This window comes from Anolis carolinensis, chromosome 2 (genome assembly GCF_035594765.1).
Source record: "Anolis carolinensis isolate JA03-04 chromosome 2, rAnoCar3.1.pri, whole genome shotgun sequence".
Classification (NCBI taxonomy): Eukaryota; Metazoa; Chordata; class Lepidosauria; order Squamata; family Dactyloidae; genus Anolis; species Anolis carolinensis.
In genome coordinates this window covers 130,688,681-130,709,910 of record NC_085842.1, presented here as the reverse complement: position 1 = coordinate 130,709,910, position 21,230 = coordinate 130,688,681, and the positions used below count along the sequence as shown (strand labels likewise).

General features: G+C 42.7%; 1 protein-coding gene across 4 annotated transcripts; it reads left to right on the top strand.

Moving 5' to 3' along the window:
- The first annotated feature begins 423 nt into the window (after positions 1 to 423).
- mafg (MAF bZIP transcription factor G) lies at positions 424 to 16,108 on the top strand. Of its 4 annotated transcripts, none has more exons than XM_008104585.3 (3): positions 424 to 632; positions 8,670 to 8,731; positions 8,817 to 16,108. In XM_008104585.3, the coding sequence occupies exons 2-3, from the start codon at positions 8,696 to 8,698 to the stop codon at positions 9,267 to 9,269; spliced, it is 489 nt and encodes a 162-aa protein (XP_008102792.1). In that variant the 5' UTR covers positions 424 to 632; positions 8,670 to 8,695; the 3' UTR covers positions 9,270 to 16,108. The 4 variants fall into 4 exon arrangements, with proteins under 4 accessions (XP_008102792.1, XP_062826601.1, XP_008102793.1 ...); XM_062970531.1 differs by lacking the exon at positions 424 to 632 and adding an exon at positions 818 to 1,006; XM_008104586.3 differs by lacking the exon at positions 424 to 632 and adding an exon at positions 1,033 to 1,140.
- The last annotated feature ends 5,122 nt before the right edge of the window (positions 16,109 to 21,230 follow it).

The window sequence follows — 21,230 nt, the reverse complement described above, 5'->3', positions numbered from 1 at the left end:
AGGCTTTTCCTTAATCCCTCCTTACTATCCAAGATATTCGCTTATCCAAGCTTCTGCCGGCCCGTTTAGCTTGAATAAGTGAGACTCTACTGTATTATTGCCTGTGCTTTTCCTGGCGGGCCGAATGGGGGTTGGGCTGGGTCAGGCACGGGCAACCTTGAGCCCTCCAGGTGTTTTGGACTCCAACTCCCGGCTGTTAGGAATTATGGGGTTGGGCTGGGTCAGGCACGGGCAACTTTGGGCTCTCCAGGTGTTTTGGACTTCAACTCCCACAATTCCTAACAGCCTAACGGTTGAATTGTGGGAGTTGGAGTCCAAAACACCTGGAGGGCCCAAGGTTGCCCGTGCCTGCGCTGGGTGGGCCATGCGGTCTCTCTCTCCCTCCCAACTCTATGATTCCATGAGTGCATCCATACCTATAGACATCCCTCCCTCCCTCGGAGGCTGCACCGAGTGGCTTCATGAATGGAGGCACGTGACCCAAACATCACGTGAGGCGTCCGTGAGCAGCGGTGGCGGCGGCGGCGGCGGGCCCCGGACTCTCGGTCCCTGTGAGCGGCGTGGCGGCCTCCCCGTCCCCGCCCCGGCCCGGCCCTCCCTCCCTTTCCCCGGCGGCACCGAGCGAGCGGAGGGTGAGTGAGGGAGCGAGCAAGAGCAGGGAGCGAGCCTGCCTCCGTGTGTGTGTGTCTATCGAAGGCAGGCAGGAATGGAGGAAGAAAGAGACGGAGAGAAAGAGGGGCCTCTGGCAAGAGCATGGCAAGAGAGGCCGTGCTCTGTGTGTGCGGGTTGGGGAGGGGAAGGGAGGGGGGCTTCTTCTCTCCTTCGCAATATGGTCGTGCGTGGAGTTTCCCTCCTGGGACCGTTGCGCTTTCCACACACATTTCCCGCGGGTTTCCTGGCGCAGGTGGGGCCAGGTGGGGGCCCAGGTGAGCGGGTGGCTGCTCCCTCCTCCTCCTCCTCCTGCTGCTGCTGCTGCTGCTGCTGCGCCGCCCCTTGTCTCTGACAGGTGGGTGGGCTTCCCTTGGCTCCCCCTCCCGCTGCTTCCTCCCTCTGCCTTTCTTTCCTTTTTCCTCCCGTGGGTCTGCTGCTCCTCGCTAGAAATGCCTCCCTGGTTTCTCTCCTTTTGTGGTTGAGTTGCGGGTAGGAAAAAAAAGTAGTTGACTCCCCTTCCTCTCCTCTCCCCATCCAATCCTCGGGTGATTGTTGTTGTTATGATTCTCATTGCCCTCCTTCCTTGGGGCTGCCTGCAGGCTGGCCTCTTCCTCCTCTCTCTCTTTCTTGTGCAGCCATGTCTGCCTTTGTGGTGCTGACTCATCAGGTGTCAGTGTGGGGGGAAAGAAGGGGGAGCAGGCTGTGTCTTGGGAGGGGGGATTTTGAGGAGGGGGAGATGCAAAGGGCGTGAAGATCAAGGGGGTCTTCCTTCACCCCCTTCCACCTCCTGCCTTCCAGCCTTGCCGGGTGACATTGCTGACTCATCCAACATGAGGTCACCACTAGGTAAATCAGGCATGGGCAAACTTGGGCCTTCCAGGTGTTTTGGACTGCAACTCCCACCATTCCTCACAGCCTCAGGGCCCTTCCTTTTCCCCCTCAGCCGCTTATGCGGCTGAGGGGGAAAAGGAAAGGGCCTGAGGCTGTGAGGAATGGTGAGAGTTGCAGTCCAAAACACCTGGAGTTGGAGAGGGACTGCAATAGGTCAGCTGCAGAAGAGACCCGACCTGCTGATTCATCTCCTGGCAGAGAAGAGTGCCAAGTTTGGGTGGAAAAAGGGGAGCGCTTGAGATTCCCTTTTCTCCCCTTTGCTTTGGCTGTATTGAGTGTGTTGGGAGTGCAGCCTGCTGCGAGGACAGAAGGGCGCCAGAGAGGATGACCAAGCGGAGAAGGGGTATTATTTGGCAGAACTTTTCGCAAGGGACCCTTTTCTGAGTGCTTAAGGTGGGTCAGGCACACACGGGATTGTTTTTGACAGGACAGGCAATTCTCAGCAGCCTCTCCTCCACTGTCTCTTTTACTGAGCCATTCCCAAGGAGTGAGAATCGTGCCTTGTTATACCTGTGTCTGTGCGGTAGTTACTCGTTTATTGTATCATTCTGTTGACGTTTTCAAATGCTGTCGCTAATATAGTCATTCTGCCATCTGTAGCCCCCGGTGGTGCATTGTGCCGGCAGAAGTGCTGACTGAAAGGTCGGCGGTTTGAATCCAGGGAATGGGGTGAGATCCTGTCAGCTCCCCATGCGGGGACATGAGAGAAGCCTCCCATAGGATGGTAAAACATCTGGGCATCTCCTGGCCAACGTTCTTGCAGACGGCCAATTCTCTCATACCAGAAGCGACTTGCAGTTTCTCAAGTTGCTCCTGACACAAAAAAATCTGTAGCAGATGTTATTGTTTTATATACTTTCACCTGGACAGTTTTACTGGCCCTTTTGGCCCAGACAGTTTGCATGTTGCCCTGGGCACCTCCTCTCCTTGGCTCTTCTGTTTTTATTGGCATTGGTCCTGAAGGAGGAGGATGGCTTTATGGAAAGGACTACTTCTGTTTTTGTCTCTGGTGTTGACAGGCCCATCATCCTCAAGGACTCTGTGAAGAAGGCTGGTATTGTGTCACGCTGAAATGGCAGGGAGGACTTTCTTCTACAGATTTGTAGGATGGAGCATGTCTGTGCAACAAGTGCATGTTGTCCTCTACTGAGTCCCTGGTAGGACGCTTCCCACAGAAAATCTGGCTGGAGCCTGTCTATCATCTGCAGCCCTGACTCCGGAGGGCAGCCTGTCCTCTGCCAGTTGATGGGTGGGCAGAATACTCAGTGTCAATCTTGTGTTCCATATGTGTTTGGATGGGATGTTTTCTTATAAAAGCATCAAGCCATCTTGGTTTAATATGCTTCTGACCCAGACATAAGCAAATTTTGGCCCTCCAAATGTTTTGGACTTCCAATTCCCAGAAATCCCAGCCAACTTACTGGCTGTAAAGAATTGTGGGAGTTGAAGTCCAAAACACCTGGAGGGGCGAAGTTTGCCCATGCCTTTCCAACCTGTGAATTTAAAACAGTAAGTTAGGAGGGATCTGGAAAGTTGTCTGATTTAAACTGCAGAATAGGCAAACCTTGGTGTTCCTATAACAGATCTGTGTCATTTGCATATTTTTTCCTTTCTTCAAAATGGAATTTTAAAAATATTATAGGGGCCATCATAAACAGGAATAAATTGAGTCAAGATAATTAGGAGGCAGGCTTGGTTTAAAAACAATACAAGCCGCCTACAACATTGTGTTTCTTGGAGGAAGAGTTGGGTAGTGTTGTACCCCTTACCGCGTGTTGGAACTGTGTGGTATAGGGGATATACTGCCAGTCTTGAGGGGGTGATGTGCCTTTCTTCTCATTTTTGTATCTAAGATACTGCAATATGGACAGTTTTCCCTCTATTTAGATAAGTGAAATAACATAAGGTGTTTATGACAAATGGGAAACAAAATCAATGTGTCGGGGCTTGAAGCGAGAATTCAAAGAAATGGAGAAATGAATGAAGGTATATTTCATTTTGATTGCATGCTTAGCTTATCAGCTATGTTAAGTAACTATTTGAGGCTGGCATCTCAGTCTAAGGGCATGTTGGAATAACTGATTTAGGTCCCCATCCCACCAGCTCTGCTGACTAAGAGGCATGCTCACAGCAAAAGCAATGGTGAAGCACTTCGTATATAAATACACTGTACAGGGGAGTCATGTCTTCTTGGAGAAAATGCGATTTTCTGGTGACCATACAGCTCTGAAAGTTTTATTGGATATCATTGGGTTCATGTTCCTTTCCCAAGTCAGACAAAGGGGTTACTATATTTCAGAAGGATAATTTGGAAGCTCAGTTCAATACCTTTCTTTTAATAGATGTCAGTGTGAAGACAGGTGGGCTGTATGCTTTTAAAGAAAGACAGGGTTGTGTTAGGGAGACTTTTTGTCCTACACCTGTTGGAAAGCCTCCCACTGTGGGCTGTCATCTAGCTCCTGGTCCCCCTTGCTATTGCCCTGCTGCCTTCCTTATCCCTTACAGCTGGGCCTCCGGTAATGGGGCTGTCTCTACTGCTGGAATGGATGACGTCACCATGTTTACACTCGTTTGATGGCACTGCTCTGTGAACCAGGAATGTTGAGAATGGGGCCTGTGTTGAATCATGCACTCTCTGTCAGCTCTGTTGTGAGCGAAGAATTGGCGGTGCTTGTGCTGAGTGCAGGCCTTTTGAGTCCTGGCGAAATGTGTTGAGGCTGCACTTTTTTCCCTTTGCAGCCGTCGCACTTGGCACTTTCCAGTGTGATCTTTCTTCGGGAAGCTGTCAAAAAGCTGAGAAATCAGCAGTCTAGGGAATTAAACCAAGTTTGTCTCTGTCTGGATGCCAGCTCTCTCTGGCTGTCCTTTTTGCAGGGCATTAATAAGTCCTGCTGCTTTGGCCAGTGGGTCAGGGTTGTTGAAGAGCCTGATGCCATCCCAATTTATGAAAGGGAAAATTTTGGTAGGTTTTATTATTTATTGACTGCCGTCTGTTAAAAACAACGACAAATCCTTGGGGATGTGACAGTTCTGGTTCCCCTGGATGTAAACTTATATCATACTTCTTGATTTGAAAAATCACCAGATTCTTAACTTTTATAATGCTGAACCTTATACTCTGACTTGATAGAGCTTTTGGATTTTATGAGGATGTCCCATCACTTTTTTCAGAGCGGTGTTTTGTATTACAATGAGAGAGCGCTGAGAGCAACTGAGATTTTTTTAGCCAGCATTCTATCCTGCACTCTTTTCCAGATGTTAATAAGCAACTCTGTATTTCAGGCATTGATCTTGACATATAATAGAGTAGTGGCCTCACCGTATGCGGGGTCTTGCTGAGTTGGCAAAGCACTAAGTGTGTGTATTCTGCTGCAAAGTAGCTTCCCCCCTCCCCCCCATGTTGCATGAACATTTGTTCTTGTCACTGTGAAACTTAGCACTACTGATTGTGGTGGATTCATAGCTGTATTAAAGGGATTTTCCATTCTTTAAAGCCCTGCAAATCATTTTTCACAAGAGCACAGATAATTTTTTTTCTGATGCATTTCAAGGAAAGGCTTGAGTCTAGCATCAGTATTGTGACTGCTCAATGAGTGAGTGACTTTCAGTGTTATGTAATACTTTATCTCGTATACTTGAGGGGATACTTGTGAATGCCCAGTATTAATTTGAACCAGTAATAAAAGAACATCCATTTTTAACATTACTATAAACTCAGAAGGAGACTTTAATTTTTGGGTTTTTTTTGTTTAGGGCACTGTTTTGCAGGGTATCTTATATGGGAGATGAGCAATGACCAATACCATAATAGTGCCCATTGACTTTAGCTGTTTCTTTGCTTCCTAGAAACTTGATGTGCACAAACAACAATGGTGTGTGGACTGGCACTGTTTCATGGATCACACACACAAAAAAGGATATAGTCACAAAAACAGGTGGAAAGCCAGACAGAATTAGGACATCAAGTTAAAACATATATAAGCATATAACAACTGTTAAAAGATAGATTAAAGCTATTAAATAATAATAAGCAATTCAGTTTCAAAATCACACACACAGTCCATTTTTATACATAGCAATAAGGGTGAAGGTCCATAAGGTGTAGGTCTTGGAAGATATCAATTTATAGAATCATAGAGTTGGAAGAGACTACTCGGGCCACCCAGTCCGCCCCCCTGCCATGCATTTCAACCTGTGGTCTCTCTCACTGGCATTTAAAATTCTAATATTTTTCCATTCTTTCTACCTGGCAGAGCTTAACACAACAATATAAAATCTTGACAAGTAAACACGCCTCTTCTCTTCCACTATCCACAACTGGTACTGTATTTCCCCGAAAATAAGACAGTGTCTTATATTAATTTTTGCTCCCAAAGATGTGCTAGGTCTTATTTTTGGGGGATGTCTTATTTTTCCATGAATAAGAATTCACATTTATTGTTGAACAAGAAAATGAACATTTATTATATACTGTATAGTAGTTGTCATCACAAACCAGCATAACCAGACAAACTGAACCCTACCAAGAATTTCTTGTTATTACCATTATTTCCATGTGTAACAATCTATGGTATGTACATTTACTGATTCTGCATGCTCTGGTGTTCTGTTTGGCGGGAATGCTTACAAACACAAGCTTTGCTAGGTTTTACTTTTGAGGGAGACCTTATATTTAGCAATTCAGCAAAACCTCTACTAGGTCTTATTTTTAGGGGAAGTCTTATTTTCGGGGAAACAGGGTATATGCACCACCCTTTGAGTGATACGGGTTTAGGAAGTATGGTTGTTTTGTCTTGTGCTAGCCTGAATCAGAATCTTCATTAACAATAATGGTAATTTTTTTCTGACCTACAGTTAAAAAGAATGACTCCCAAAGAGCCGTCTAATAGAGCTGCAGTCAGGGTTGTTAGTGATGTAGTGCCGGGTAGCAAGGAAGGCTTTATCTGGAGGTCAGTCATTGTTTGAGACCTGCTTGTTTGTTCTAAAGACATGACTTTGGTGTTTGGATCCCTTTCCATGAGGCAACTGTGACCCCCTGTGTTACAGAGGGGGAAGCCTCTAATCAAATGACCACAACCGTCTCCTTTGGGCTTGTGCACTTTACTCATCAGCAGTTTTCTGTGCTCTAGGAATATGTGAGTTTTTGCTGGCCTGTTAGTGCTCCTGGAAAGCGCTGAAGCCATCCCTTCTGGGGGTGCTGCTGGGGGGCCGTTTTCTTGGCTTTTGCTGACACTAGCTTGTCTTAATTCCGTGCTATAAATGTGAGCTGATGTTTTATGCATTTAACAAACAAGAACATGGGCTGTGGGGGAGGAGCAGTTATTATGCCATGTAAGTGCTGATGATGTGCTTGGGTGGGAGGTGGATGTAAAAACATCCCGGTCTGGATTCACATAGTAATTCTTCTATCCCCAAGACAGTATTGACCACTGCAGCAGATTTTTCTTCTTGTTTAGGAACAGCTGAGGCTTCTGTGTTGTTCAAGAGGAATAGTAAAAGGTAGAGTACTTTCTCATGCCTAGTATAATGTATGCATGTGTTGGGGTGGTGGTTTGACATTATATGGTACAATTCATCTTCTGAGGAAATCTCAGGTCTTTTGCAGGAGAGAGTTGCTATTCTTGCAGGTAGTTTCAAGTTGAGTCTTGTGAAGAAAGTAGTACGTTTCAGCTTTCTTTTGTTTGTTGAATTGCATAACAAGATTTGTCTCAATGGGAGGCTTTTTGGTGAAGCCACTTTGCCTTTCAGTTTGAAAATGGGACGAGAGGTTTCATGAATGTTAATGAAGGTCCATTAAAAAAGAATAATTTTGCACATAGCAATGAAAATTTGCTAGCAAATTTCTTTCTTTCTCAGAAGTGTTATGTACCTTGTGAATTTTGGTATTGTCATGCTAAGTGTCCCCCTTAGACTTACACAGTGGGTGTTGAAATCATGGAGTGCAGAAGCATTATTAGTGTGAGTTCTTTAATTTGCCTTTACGTATAAACCATGATTATACTTTTCAAGCTTATTTCTGAAAATTGTAATTGTTAGAATCTTGAGAACCATAGTTTACATTTTTAAAAGAAATGACATTACATATTTCTTTGCTGAAACATATGTTCTGCAAGTTTAGAACAATCTGTTATGAATGATTCTTCTAAGCTAATGGAATGACTTTGCATAAGTGTGCTTTATAGATCTTTTTAAAACGGAGGGTAGGTTTTTTAATTCTGCTGTTTTGTTGATAAGGTACTGGGGGAAAAGGGAAATCACTTTAGAGCATTTGGATAGAAAAACAATCAAGTATATTACTTTGTCTTCCTGACCAAGCCTTTTGGGTTCTCAGCTGTTTGTGTATTTTCTGTCCACTGCCATTCCTGCTAACATTAGGGGTAAAGGTTATTCTAAAGAAAACAGGGATAGTTCAGAATTACAGCAAAAGCAGACCTCTGTTAATCAGGTTGCTTATTTGATGGTTCAAATTGGAGCCAAGCTATTTGTTAGGCTTCCATGCATTCCCCATCATTTCTTCTTGCTCCCACTTTCCTGTCTTCCTGTTCCATTTCAGACAGGATGGGCTAGATCATATATATCAGATTCTGTCAAAGGGGTTATTTTGCAGAATGTTCACAGACATATTTCTATTCTATGGGGTGATTGATGGCCATATATCTTTGAACCCCTCCATGTAAAGGGCTGTAGGCTAATATGTTGCCAAGCCTCTTGGACTGCAACTCTCTTGCTCTGTTATACTATAAAGGCGTGAACTGTGAGCATGGCTGCAGGCATGCTGAGTCAGCATGACTGGCTCAATACCGCCATCCAGGACCCCGGCTGCCAGGCTATTTTTAAATGTGGTTTCATCCTACTCTGGCTCCACCCAGGGTTGATAATACCCCCCTCCTCTGCCATTTGCCTTTAAGTTCAGTAGAGTGGCGTGGGGCTGGCAGGGACAGAGGTGGTTAGGGACTCCTGTAAACCCTTCAGCTTGGTCCATTGCTGTGCTGAGCACATCAGGATCAGTTCTAGCAAGAAGCCCTGCCCACTTCTCCTGTCTTGGCTGCTGAGCTTAATAAATAGGTCTCTGTGAATGAATACTCTGAAACTTCGGTTCGTGACCTCTGGCCTTCTCTTTCTTGCAGAATCTGACTGTGAAGGCTTGCATGTTATGACGACCCCCAACAAAGGAAACAAAGCCTTGAAGGTAATGGGACAAACCCGGGACTTAGCTGTGCGTGTACACCCTTCCAGACCCTCAGTGATGCATGTCTTCCTCCCTGTCCTCACAGGTGAAGCGGGAGCCAGGTGAGAATGGGACCAGCTTGACAGACGAAGAGCTGGTGACCATGTCTGTGCGGGAGCTGAACCAGCATTTGCGGGGCTTGTCTAAGGAGGAGATCATCCAGCTCAAGCAACGCCGGCGGACCCTGAAGAATCGGGGCTACGCCGCCAGCTGCCGTGTCAAAAGAGTGACGCAGAAGGAGGAGCTGGAGAAGCAGAAGGCAGAACTTCAGCAGGAAGTGGAGAAGCTGGCTTCAGAGAATGCCAGTATGAAAATGGAACTTGATGCCCTGCGCTCCAAGTATGAGGCACTGCAGAACTTCGCCCGGACCGTGGCCCGGAGCCCAGTCACCCCGGCCCGGGGCCCACTTGCTTCCAGCATGGGGCCCCTCATGCCTGGCAAGGTTGCCACCACCAGCGTCATCACAATAGTGAAATCTAAAACGGACGCCCGGTCTTAGTGAAACGAGCACTGCTTAGGCTTGTGTGTGCAGGGCAATTAGGCACAAAGCTCGTCCAGAGTCCCCAAAGCACAACCCTCTCCCAGATGGCCTAGCCCACACAGGCACATGCTGGCCTGCTTGTCACTGCGGTCCCTTTGTTTTTAGCTTTGTTCTGATTGGTGTGACTGATGGTAATGCAACCCTTCTGTTTGAGCAGAACCTTCCGCCCAAGGGGATTCTGGGAAGAGACTGAAGGACCTCAGTACTCTAGCCAAAGAAATTCTCAGCAGCTTGAGATAAGTTCTTGGGGAGGAATAACCCAAAGTGGGGAGGGTAGAGGTCATAGGAAGCTGGAAGACCCGCCATCAGTGTTTACTCGATACCATTCTTCCAGGGTTGTGTGTCAGCTGTCCAGTCTGCTGCTTGTAAATTGCTTGGTATCAGTGACTATAATGGGAGTAGTTTGTGTGACCATTTTTATATTAACATCTAGTTGCGCCTTTTCTATTGAAAGGTGGGATTCCTTAGGACTTTTCCTGAAGGGTGAGGGAAGGGGCGCAAATTGCAGTTCCTGGTGTCTGTGCTGCAGAGAAGTGAAAAGAGCCAGGAATGGGCACCGCTGTGGCCTCCTGTCTGGAGGAAGGCAAGCTGTACCACGGTGACTGCAGGCCGGTTTTGTGCCTAATGTGTTGCACTGAACAAGACCAAAATCACTAGTTGTTTCCTGTGTTTGGAGAGTATCAAGTGTCTCTAGTGTGATGGTTTACACAACCAGTTTATGTGGTTTAAATAGCCCTTTATTTATGAGAGAAACATTATTAAATGATCTAAGTTTTAAAATGAAACTGGATAAAGAACTTGTATTAGTCTCCTTTTTAACTCGAGAGGATGAGGATACTTAGTTGTCATATTCTTGGAGACTTTGCTATCTCAGAAAAAAAGAAAATTTTAAAAGTTTCTCGCTACGTCTTTGTGGCTCTGAGGTTGGTTTTTATAAAGAGTTATCAGACTTTTATTTATAAATAATGTCAAGAAAAAAAAACAAAAAAAGGCTAGTCCTGTTTGATATCTTTTTGCAATTGTACCAAAAGTGACTTATTCTTGAACTCCTCACATGCTTCTTTTGTGCTCCTGTTGTGTTTAGTTGTCTGTGCTCTGAGGTCTTGTGTGACGCTGTGATGTGATGGTGCCAATGGCCATCTTTGCTGTGTGAGTGTCCCGTGAGCATTCTTCTTTGCTTTCTCTGGGCTGAGTGCAGGGTTTCCTGGGGCATTTCACACTAGGTCTTGTCTTGTTAGAAGATTATTGTGTCTAAAGGCATCACTTTTTAGCTACTGAAATGTGAGGGGGAAGGGTTATCTATTCCTTAGCATATTACTAAAACTTGCTTAATGATAGCTGGTGGACAGTGTTCCATTTTTCTGTGTCACATGTGTACCAGCCCCCAAAGTTTAATTTCCTGCTGGTCCTGGGTGACTCAAAAGATCAGCAATGTTGTAACAAAAGAGTCAAGAAACAACTGCTAATTACACAGGAATTTGAAGGAATTAGTGAAGCTGACAGCATGTCTTAGAATAGGTAAACAAAGTCAGCATTTCCCAGGTTTGGACTAATAGAATCAGTGAAGCTTCGTTTTTCGGGTAAGATGCTTTTGCTGTTGATGGTGCAAATATTTTCTCATCCCTTCATTGTCATTTGCTGTTGTTGAGCTTGCTGGGAATCACTTGGAGAACTGAGCTGGAAATATTTTAAGGCTAACAAGTGGTGGCCAGTGTGGCCCAGGAAAGTCCAACTACCCTATATATGTTATAGAGAGGCTGAAAATCATATTGCAAATCTAATCTTTTGTTTTCAATAACAGCTTTGATAGCCTCTAGAGGCCAGTCAGCAAATCATTTCTTTCAACACAGAAGGAAGATAATTGCCCTGCCCTCTGCATTGCTGCCCAATAGTGGTTGATCCATGGGGATGAGGTGGCAGCCTTGTTGTGCAGGGGCATCTCTTGTAAACCTGGCAAGACACACATTTTAGAAAGTCACCCAAAGTAGCCATTTAATTCCTGATACTTTGCTTAGAAAATCTGCTTTTCATAGTGTGCATAGTTACTGGAGGCTGGAGAATTGACAGAAAACAAATTTAGAACCCTTGACATAGCTAGTATAAGAAATGCATATATGTACATTCATTATCAGGCAGTGGCATCTCATCTGTGATGACTTATCAAGAGAATCTAGGTGCTTGCACCACTGGGCAGTATAACAACTGTTATCTTTTCCAGATCCTGAAAGGCCTCGGTTTATATTACAATAGAGTCTAGGTCTCATGGTGAATGGGATTGTCAGATTCAGACAATCTGGAATTCCTACACAGCAGCAGATTTTTCTCAAAAAAGTTATCTCCATTCTCAGTTTCGTGGAAATAAGTTTCTCTTAAGTTATCTTCCTGACATTCACTTGCTGCAAGTTTTTCAATGTATGAGGTGAATTGCAGGCAAGGAAGAAGGAAAGCTTTAAACAAGGATCTGCTATCAATTCCTCTTCTTGATGTCTGTCAGAGCTTCCTCACCTCTGTGACTTCATTGCAAGGAACTCAGTGCTGCTGCAAACTTACTACTTGAAATGGACAAACTGATCTCTGCTAAACTCATAGTGGTTCTTTTAACAATCCTTTTTCTCATAGCACATTGGGATATTTTTCTATTACTCTTTACTCATAAGGTTGGCTAATATGAAAAAAAAACAAACAGAAAGAGAGGGAAAAGGGGGGCAGATATTTTTAAAGCTTTAGTTTGGACACAACAGTTAATTTAGTTGTAGTTTCCACAAAAAATAACATTTTTTCCATTATGAGGAATTGAAAGAATCTTAGGAAATATTTTAAAAATCAGCCATAAATGTGTTTCTCAAACCAAGATAGCGAAAGTTCTGGATTGATAAGAATATTTGCAATTCAGAACTTATTCTGCACAATCCTTGCGCATTCAGCATGCAGCTTTGTATGTTTAAAAAGAGCATAGGAATTTTGTGCAGAATAAGTCCTCAACTACAGCATTGTCAAGGATGAAAACAGAAATATGACGTGCAGATATATTAAATTTTGTTTTATGCACAATAACATCATGTGTGGATTCTGCATAGAATAAGTCATGAACTGTGAAGTGTTCAATGACTGCTGTTTTCAAATGTATTCTTGCAGGGGGCAGTTCTGTAATGCAGATTTAGAGGGAATGGATATGAAGCTGCTGTTCCAGTAGTGGTTATTGGCGAGCCAGGAATGTCATCTTTTCCACTGGGGTGTTGCAGCCACACTGGGCCTGTAAAAGGTCTAAGGAGGCCACAAGAGTTTGGCTGTCACTCGTGATTTAGAAGGCTTAGATTGCTGAGGCCAAAACCTTTCAGTTTTGTTGTCTCATTTTCCTCTACCTCTCCCTTCATCTTTCCCTCCTTTCTGAAGCTGTGTATATTTTCCTTTCTTCATTGCCTTCCACTCTCTTCTTGCCAAAGAAATACAAATTCTTTGAAAACCAAACCATTGTGATCTGCATAAGCAATATTTACACACCTCTTAAGCTTGCAGACCACAGTAGCATGCAACTTAGGTTTTTCGGTTACCAAATGAGGGGCAGGGGCAGAAATGATATTTTTGACCACCTAATCATATCTTAGGTTTTGAAGTTCTGTGGCCTGAACTGCTAGATTCACTTTTCAGTATAGACTCATAATGTTAGCTGTCTGGCCTTGAAAATGTGTTTCTCTATTTGCATTGTTGTTTATTAGTCTATGAAAAGCAACATAACAATCAGATCATGACCAGATTATTACCAGAGCTTTAAATTAATTTGTTTAAACTTCATTTGTTAGCCCTAATTCTTTCAAATAATCATTTTAAAATGCATTACTATATGCATTACCTAATTTTACTTTTGAAGAGTAGATTATTTGGTTGTGATATCTGGCAATTTTAGTAATTCAATTGGCTTCTTTTTAAAAAAAAAGTAAAATCAATGTATTAACAAACCACCCATCACAGTTTAGTTTTTACCCATCCAAGATTCTTTAATGTTTTAAAGTTCTTTCATGATTTAACATTGTTAATGTTTCCAAACTCTGGTGCTTGTTCCATATCTTGATATTCAGATAAAGCTTGAATAATAATATGGTAAAGCGGGGACTGTCTGTAAGGAGTATAAGTTTCTTTTCAGCAGAACAAGCAGTTCAGCAGCCTTGGTTAGCTTTTTTGAATCTCATACCTTTATGATCACATCATTTGACATGTGAACCTATCATAGGGGTTTCTTGGCAAAAATTGTTTAGAGAAGAGTTTGCCTTTGCTTTCTTGTGAGCCTGAGAGAGACCTGCCTAAGGTCACCCGGTGATTCTCCATGGCATCTCAGTGGCTTTCATAAGCGTGTCAGTGGATGTCATCCTGACCATTTCCCATTTGGTAGTTCTTCCCTGGAGTCAACTGTGCTTCCATTGCTGCTTCCTCTGATTGGGTTTCTATTTTTCCATTTAGAGCTTGGAGAGCATGAGGAGTCTCTGATTAAAAGCTCCTGTGTAGAGCATTAGCCACATTAGACAAAAATGACAGAATCTGTGTCATCTGAAAGACTGACACATTTATTATAGCATAAACCTATGCAGATTGGAGTAAGCTTCATCAGATGCATTAGGTGGTATTCTACATTGCCTCGTGTCTGTACATGCGGCTGCTTTGAGGACCATGGGATGGTGGAGGAGCATTTTGTTGGAAAAGAATGGCAAGATTTACCAACAACAGTAATTACATTAAAGCTGAGGTCAATTTAAGTTATTACAGTGAACATTTACAAAGCAATATTAATGATAACACAAACATCTTAACATTGGTATTTTTGTTACCATCGATACCACTTTGTGATTTTTATCATGGTTTGTACTTCTGGCAATTCATTTCTTCTCAACTGTACCTCCTTCCCTGTCCTATGTTGGAATATCCTTGAAGTGGTGACAATTTTTTTCTTCTTCTTTTTCCTCCAGACTTGTGCATGTTTGCCTCTCTTGGGGTCTAAGAAGAGAAAAGTTATCTTTGTCTGTGTCTCTGGGATGTTGCAGGTGCTTATCCTTGTATACAGTGAGGTGTATGCTGGGCACACAATGGCAGTAGCGTGCTTGAAGGACTGAAATTCAAATGGTGAATCTTCCAACACCCAGGGAGACCTTTCTCATCTTCTCTTGCCCATGTTCAGCCTGTCTCCTCTTTGTGTTTCTGAGTCCTCCCTCTCCTAGGTGCCGCCCTCAAGCCCTTCCCCTTGATTTCTCTTTCTGGTATATAGCATTCAGAGTGTGATGGTTCTTGTTTTCAAGGTGCTTGTTTGTTTGGTTTTCCTGCTGTGAAAGGTAATGTGTTTTTATTTCTCCTTTGTTATGGGGCATTTTGTTTAATGCGGCCAATGAGGAGCTTTGCTTTCTACTTGGCTGTAGAGCAGATCCGTGAAGTATAATTCCGCCCACATGTGGCTGGCTTGTGGCTCGGGAGCGGGTGGGGGAGGAGGGTTGTTTATGTCGTAGTGAATTGTGTAAAAGTGATCTGTTGGATTATGAGACAATTGTATCTCTCCAGAAGAAAAGAGAAAGAGAGAGAATGAGGGACTGCAGGCTAGGAATTGAGGCATTTGGTATTTGGGCATAGGAGGTTTGATGGGTGAGTTCTCAGTTGGATGAGTAAGTATGTGTGAGGGTTCCTGCAGGTAAGGCATTACATCTCTTGTTTTACTTGGGACAGTGGTGTTGCTTTCTGGTATCCCTTGTGCATTCGGCAGGATGACATCTCATCATATATAACCTGAGAACAGAATTGGCATTCCTGTATATTGGTGGCTTTCTCAGAATTGTAGGCGACCTCCAGCAGTTCCTCGCCTTCTCTGCCACTAACAGATGAAAGTACTTGCTGACATTTTCTTGATGTCTCAAGCTGTATTTTGTTAGTAGAAAACTGCTAATGCAGAAAAATGTTTTTTCTCCCTATTTGATAACATTGCTGCTTCCTCTGATAAAGCAGTGGGTGGCTGGTATTGCTACAGCAGAGTATTGTCTCTGCCCATGTAGAGGGACTGGAAGACATTGTCAGAGCACTCGTAATTGTAACCCTCGGGGAGGTTCTTTTAACTGGTGAGGATTTATATGCCCTTTGTCTCCCATTATCTGGTATGTACAAACTCTTGATTCTTGTAGCTAATAAGAATCATAGTGTGGCTGAGTGCATAGTTTCCTCATTCCCAATCAAAATACTTCCTATCTTGGACAAGGATAAGGATCCCCATGTAGTTTCAAACTAAACTCTACTTGTCTTTGCCCTCACTTGTAGTTTGCTCTGTATTACACCCTTTGCCAAACTGAAATATTACACAGAAACATGAGAATTATCATGTTCAGAGCACTTAATGAGATGGACTGATGCCTGTCCCAATTCTCCAACCCGCAGATGCTGAGGATAGTCCTTACAAGATATTAGCTGAAATGAATTCACTGCTGCTTTAAAATATTTCTTAAATGGGAAAGGAATATTTTAATTTTAAAAATCTCAGTCTCCAAAGTTAATAAAATTGGAGATTAATAGAGATTAATTATGTGCCAGGGGTGTAACTGCATATTGTCAAGTCCTGGGGCTCTCCTGTACTACAGGAGAGCCCAATTAATTAATCAGTATTTATTGCTAAATTATTGTCCTTTTTCAATCTGTAGATATCTGATAACTGTTGGGGATTTGTTGCCACAGCCCCAGTGGAGGTGTTGTTAATTTATTTATGTATATAGTGTATGTTTGTTGATATGAAGCATTCTTTATTTTGTATATGACCAATAAACATCTTTAAAGAGGCTGGTCCTTATGAAATTACTAATTGGGTTTGGGCTGGCAGAGTTGTTTTGCACTATAGGCTGAATCTCTAAGACTGAGCTATGTGTATACAATCAATGTACAGGAAATTTCTACTTATTTGCTAAGTCAGGGACCAGAGCACTGTCAAAAAAGTGGAGTTGCTTTAAATGTGAAACCCAGGTTATTTTGGTTTGCAAAGCATTTTGGCCACTGAAAAGCTTAAATAATACAATGTGTCATCCAGAAGAGTTTCTGCACACATTCAAAAGTTATTCAAGGAGGGGTCCACTCTTTCATTCGGCTAGACTTGGGCTGCGCAGGTATACGCAGGCAGGCGCAAGTGAACTTTTTAGGCAAGAAAAACGGATGAAAGAGCAGGCCCCTTGTCAAAGTAATTGAATTTGTCAGTAATTTGGATGTGATGAAAGAGTGAGTCATCAGAAGTTGAGGCATCACAAAGTGGGAGAAGCCTGTATCTTATTTGCCTGATGCAAAAAGACCGGAAGAGTTCCAGTTTCCTGGATTAATAATTCCCCACAAATCTATTCTAACATAATAAATACATGCAGTTGCTAACAATTTGTTAATAACCAAACCAGGTGCCTTTTTAAATGTAGAAACTACTTGCATCTGAAACTTTCAAAGTGTTATCCATCAATAATAAAACATAGAACGTAAAAAGCAATAAATAAAATCATGATTAAACATTTTTCCTTCATAAAATAAACAATTCATGAACTAGATGGTAACAACACTAAAACGTCTGTACTAGGAAATCTGTACATGCACAAAAAATAAGAATTGTATGGCATTTGTATAGTATCAGCATTGACAGCCAGAATTCTTAAAGTCCTGATTTGAACAACCCGGAGTGGACCAGGATGGTCTTTCCAGATAAATTCAAAGACTTAACAGTGTGGAATATTAGATTCCATGTTGCAGAAAGCTTTTTAAATTGGTAACAAGACCTAAATGCATCACGGTGTCAAAGAGGCAGCCAATGCAATAGCAAAGCATTTTGCACTGGCTCCAGCTCTAGATCAACTTTAAGAGCAGCTTCATGTGGAGCCTTAGGTTACTGATGTCAAGACCACTACCATCAGGCTAATTTGGTCTGGCTCAAGCCAGAGCATATCAGCTGATGCTGATAGAAGGACTACAGTAACAAACGTGAAACACTTTTCACAATATTGGATTTCTATTTTCAGGTATTGCATCTCTCAGCAAATCATGTGTTATGCTTTGTACCTGATAAATAGGATGTTCTTTCTTCAGTTTTGTCTGCTGTATAGAATTGCATTGCCCCCCCTCCCCCCAATGATGTCCAATAACTCTCTTGTATACTTTGATGTGTTCTAAAGGAACATTTTGGTCTCACTGCCTTTGCATTTTTAGAGAAATCTGGTCTGGTTTTGTGGCCTTCTGGTATCTAAAGCCTGTTTTTAGTTTGACAAAAAAAAATAGTTCAACAACACTTGCCCTACTAATACACTCTCACAGGGTGCTGTGCTACCAGTGCTGAATTTAGGCCCATAAACTAGCTTTGGAAATTTAAGTGGTGTGGAGGGGCAGTTAAATCTTGTGTGAATGTGCCCATTTCTTCATTGCAGAGATCTAAGAAGATGAAGCACAACCACAGATCTTCTATATCCCAGTAGTGCTATAGATAATTACTATTATTATATTTATTTATACCCTGCTTTATCTCCCCAAAGGTGACTCAAAGCGGCTTGACATAAAAGTATTAGTATACAATTCAAAATATACAAATACAGTAGACTCTCACTTATCCAACCTTCTCTCATCCAACGTTCTGTATTATCCAAAGCAGTTGACCTCCCACCCAGATCCACAGCTGTTTCTCTAGGCAGCAATGTGCAGTGGGCCAATATGCCAAACAACAACACAAGTGTAGCCACAGTTCCAAACAATTGGCGGACTTGTTATAAAACAAGATGTTTTAGTGCTTAATTTGAAAAATCATAATGTAATTTGATGTTTAATAGGTTTTTCCTTTAAAAATATTTTTAATATTTTTATTTTTAAAAGTTGTAAAACACCCACAATATGCATTACAAACATATACACATACACATACATAGACAACCCACCACGCACAATACAATTACCCCTCAACCCACCTCCAGTGTGACCCACCACCTTGACTCCCAACACTGAACAACGTAGAGTTTATACATAATTTTGTTTAACCCTCTGTGCTTCTGGATCAATAAATTCCCAGCTTCCAATTTCTTTCAAAAGCTTCATGACTTTCATGTTTCAGATTGCTAGAAATCTTGGCCATCTGTGCATAATCTTTCAATTTATCCTTCCAATTTTTAATACTTAATGTTTTTTCACCTTTCCAGTCACTGGCAATCGTTACGCGTGCAGCCGCAAAACTGTACAGGTAGATTTCTCTTTCTGGCTGCACTAGTTCATCACTGAATAAAACTAAAAGACACATCCCTGGATTTTTTTTACTTTGTTGTGGATCATTTTATTTGTTTCTTTTATAATTTTTTTCCAATAGACCTGCACCAATTCACAAGACCACCATACGTGAAAGAAGGTCCCTTTCTGTGTTTTACACCTCCAACAGCATCCTGATTGTGATTTGTCTATTTTGACTAGGAGAGCTGGGGTTGTGTAACATCTATAAAACATTTTATATAAATTGTTTCTTATTGAGGCCACCACTGTAAATGAAAAGCCTTTTTTCCTCAGGTTCTCCCAATTATCAAGGTCTATGTTTCTTCCTAGATATTTTGCCCATGAAATCATGAAGGTTTTTATTTGATTATCTTCGAGGTTGTAACCTAGAATATATTTATAAAGTCTGACTATTAAACCTTTTCCCCCCTTTGTCTAGTATAGTTTCCAGTTCTGATTTTTTTGAAGCAAATCCCTTCTTTTCATCCTTTTTAAATCTTTCATATAATTGGTGATAATGAAACCAGTCTTTAATACCCAGTTCATCTTTTCCCCTCAATGCCCATTGGCCCTTAGTTCTGGTAAGTAATTCCCCGTAAGTTCTTACGTCATCCTTCGAGGAGGGTCTCACAATAGCTTCTAATGGTCTCAACCATAAAGGTGTTTTCGGTTCCATAGCTAACTTGTACCTATTCCAGATATCTATTAGGCTTCCTCTAATTATATGTTTATTAAATGCCTTATTTAGCCTCCCTCCTTCCTACCATAGGTATGCATGCCACCCAAATCGTAATCCATATCCTTCTAGGTTAAGTAAATTGGTATTCTTGAATTGTATTCAGTCTTTGAGTCAACTCATCCAGGTGGCTTCATAAGTTCTTAGGTCTGGTAAATTTAGTCCCTGCTCTCTTTGGTGTCAATTAGATTCTTGTAAGCAATTCTGACTTTTTTCCCTGACTCGGTTTTTCCTTAATCCCCCCTTATTAGCCAACATTTTCGCTTATTCAACGTTCTGCCAGCCTGTTTATGTTGGATAAGCGAGACTCTACTGTATATAAACATTAAAACAGAATTAAATAGAAACAGGACTAAAACATTCACAATTAAAATCCATTAAAAACATATTCAAAATTAAAAACCATAGCATTGACTAGGTCTTAAATACATTCATCTTTAAATGCCTGTCTGAATAAAAAAAGTTTTTGCTTGCCACTGGAAAGACAGCAAGGAGGGGGCTGTTCTGGCTTCCCTGGGAAGAAGGGAGTTCCAGAGTTGAGGGGCCACTACTGAAAAGGGAGGTCTGCTCTCTTGTTCCCAACCGAGCTTGAGATGAAGGTGGAACCGAGAGAAGGACCTCTCCTGAAGATCTCAGGGCCCAGGCGTGTTTCTGAACCCCCTAGGGCTTTAAAGATCATAACCAGTACTTTGAATTGTGCCTGGAAACTGACTGGCAGCCAGTGGAGCTCCTGCAACAGGGGAGTTATCTGCTCCCTATAGCCAGCCACAGTCAGCTGGTCTTTGGACCAGCTGAAGTTTCAGAGCACTCTTCAGAGGCAGCCTCATGTACAGCACGTTACAGTATTCCAGACGGGATGTAACCAGGGTGTGTACTACCGTGGCCAGATTTGGCTTCATAAAGAATGGGTGCAGTTGGCACATAAGTTTTAATTGTGCAAAGGCCCTCCCAGCCACTGCAGATACCTGGGCCTCCAGGTTCACTGCCATGTCCAGGAGAATCCCCCAAACTGCGGACCCGTGTCTTTAGGGGGAGTGTAGCCTCATCCAGCACAGGTTGGATCCCTATTTCCTGATCTACCTTCTGGCTGACTAGGAGTACCTCTGTCTTGTACGGATTAAGTTTCAATGTGTTTGCCCTCGTCCAGTCCATTACTGATGACAGGCACTGGTTTAAGGTCAGGACAGCTACCTTGACATTAGGTGGAAAGGAGTAGTAGAATTGGGTGTCATTTGCATATAGGTGGCACCAAACTCTGAAACTCCAGATGACCTCTCCCAGTGGTTTCATGTATATGTTAAACAGCATGGGGGACAAAATGGAACTCTGAGGGACCCACAGGACAATGGATGGGGGTTCAAACAGGAATCCCCCAGTACCACCTTCTGAGTACGGTTCTCCAGGAAGGACCAGAGCCACTGTAAGACAATGCCAACTTTAGTGATCAATGGTATTGAAAGCCACTGAGAGATCCAGGAGAACCAACAGGAACATATTCCCCCTGTCTACCTTTTGGCGTAGGTCATCCACCAAGGCAACCAAAGCTGTCCCTGTTTCGAATGATCAGAGGGTTACTACAACACACAGTATGTAGTAGCCCTCTGACCACTCGAAACAGCTCAACTGGACGGTTCCTTGCAGATGCAATGGTGGCAGCAAGGAACTATTTCTCTGTTGCTTCATTGCCACAGAGTAGGCTTTCAAATACGCTCTAGCCCATACAGTTGTTATAATATGCAGTGTATATTAAAATTCCCTTTTCTACATAATCATTAAAAGTCCAGGAGCCACCTCCAATTTTCATTCTGGCAACAGCATCACTAAACACAGAAGATGTGCTGGAGATTGGTGATTGGTGCTTGGCTCCTCTTAGGCAGGAATTCAGGTAAAGAAAATATATTAGGGAACACCTTGACCCCATCTACATGGACAATTTAATGCAGTTTCAAACT

Excerpts from the sequence above, each read along its gene's own strand:
- mafg (XM_008104585.3), top strand. The coding sequence starts at position 8,696 with ATGACGACCCCCAACAAAGGAAACAAAGCCTTGAAG. Across the intron at positions 8,732-8,816 it reads AAGGAAACAAAGCCTTGAAG|GTGAAGCGGGAGCCAGGTGA; the intron begins GTAATGGGACAA and ends CTGTCCTCACAG.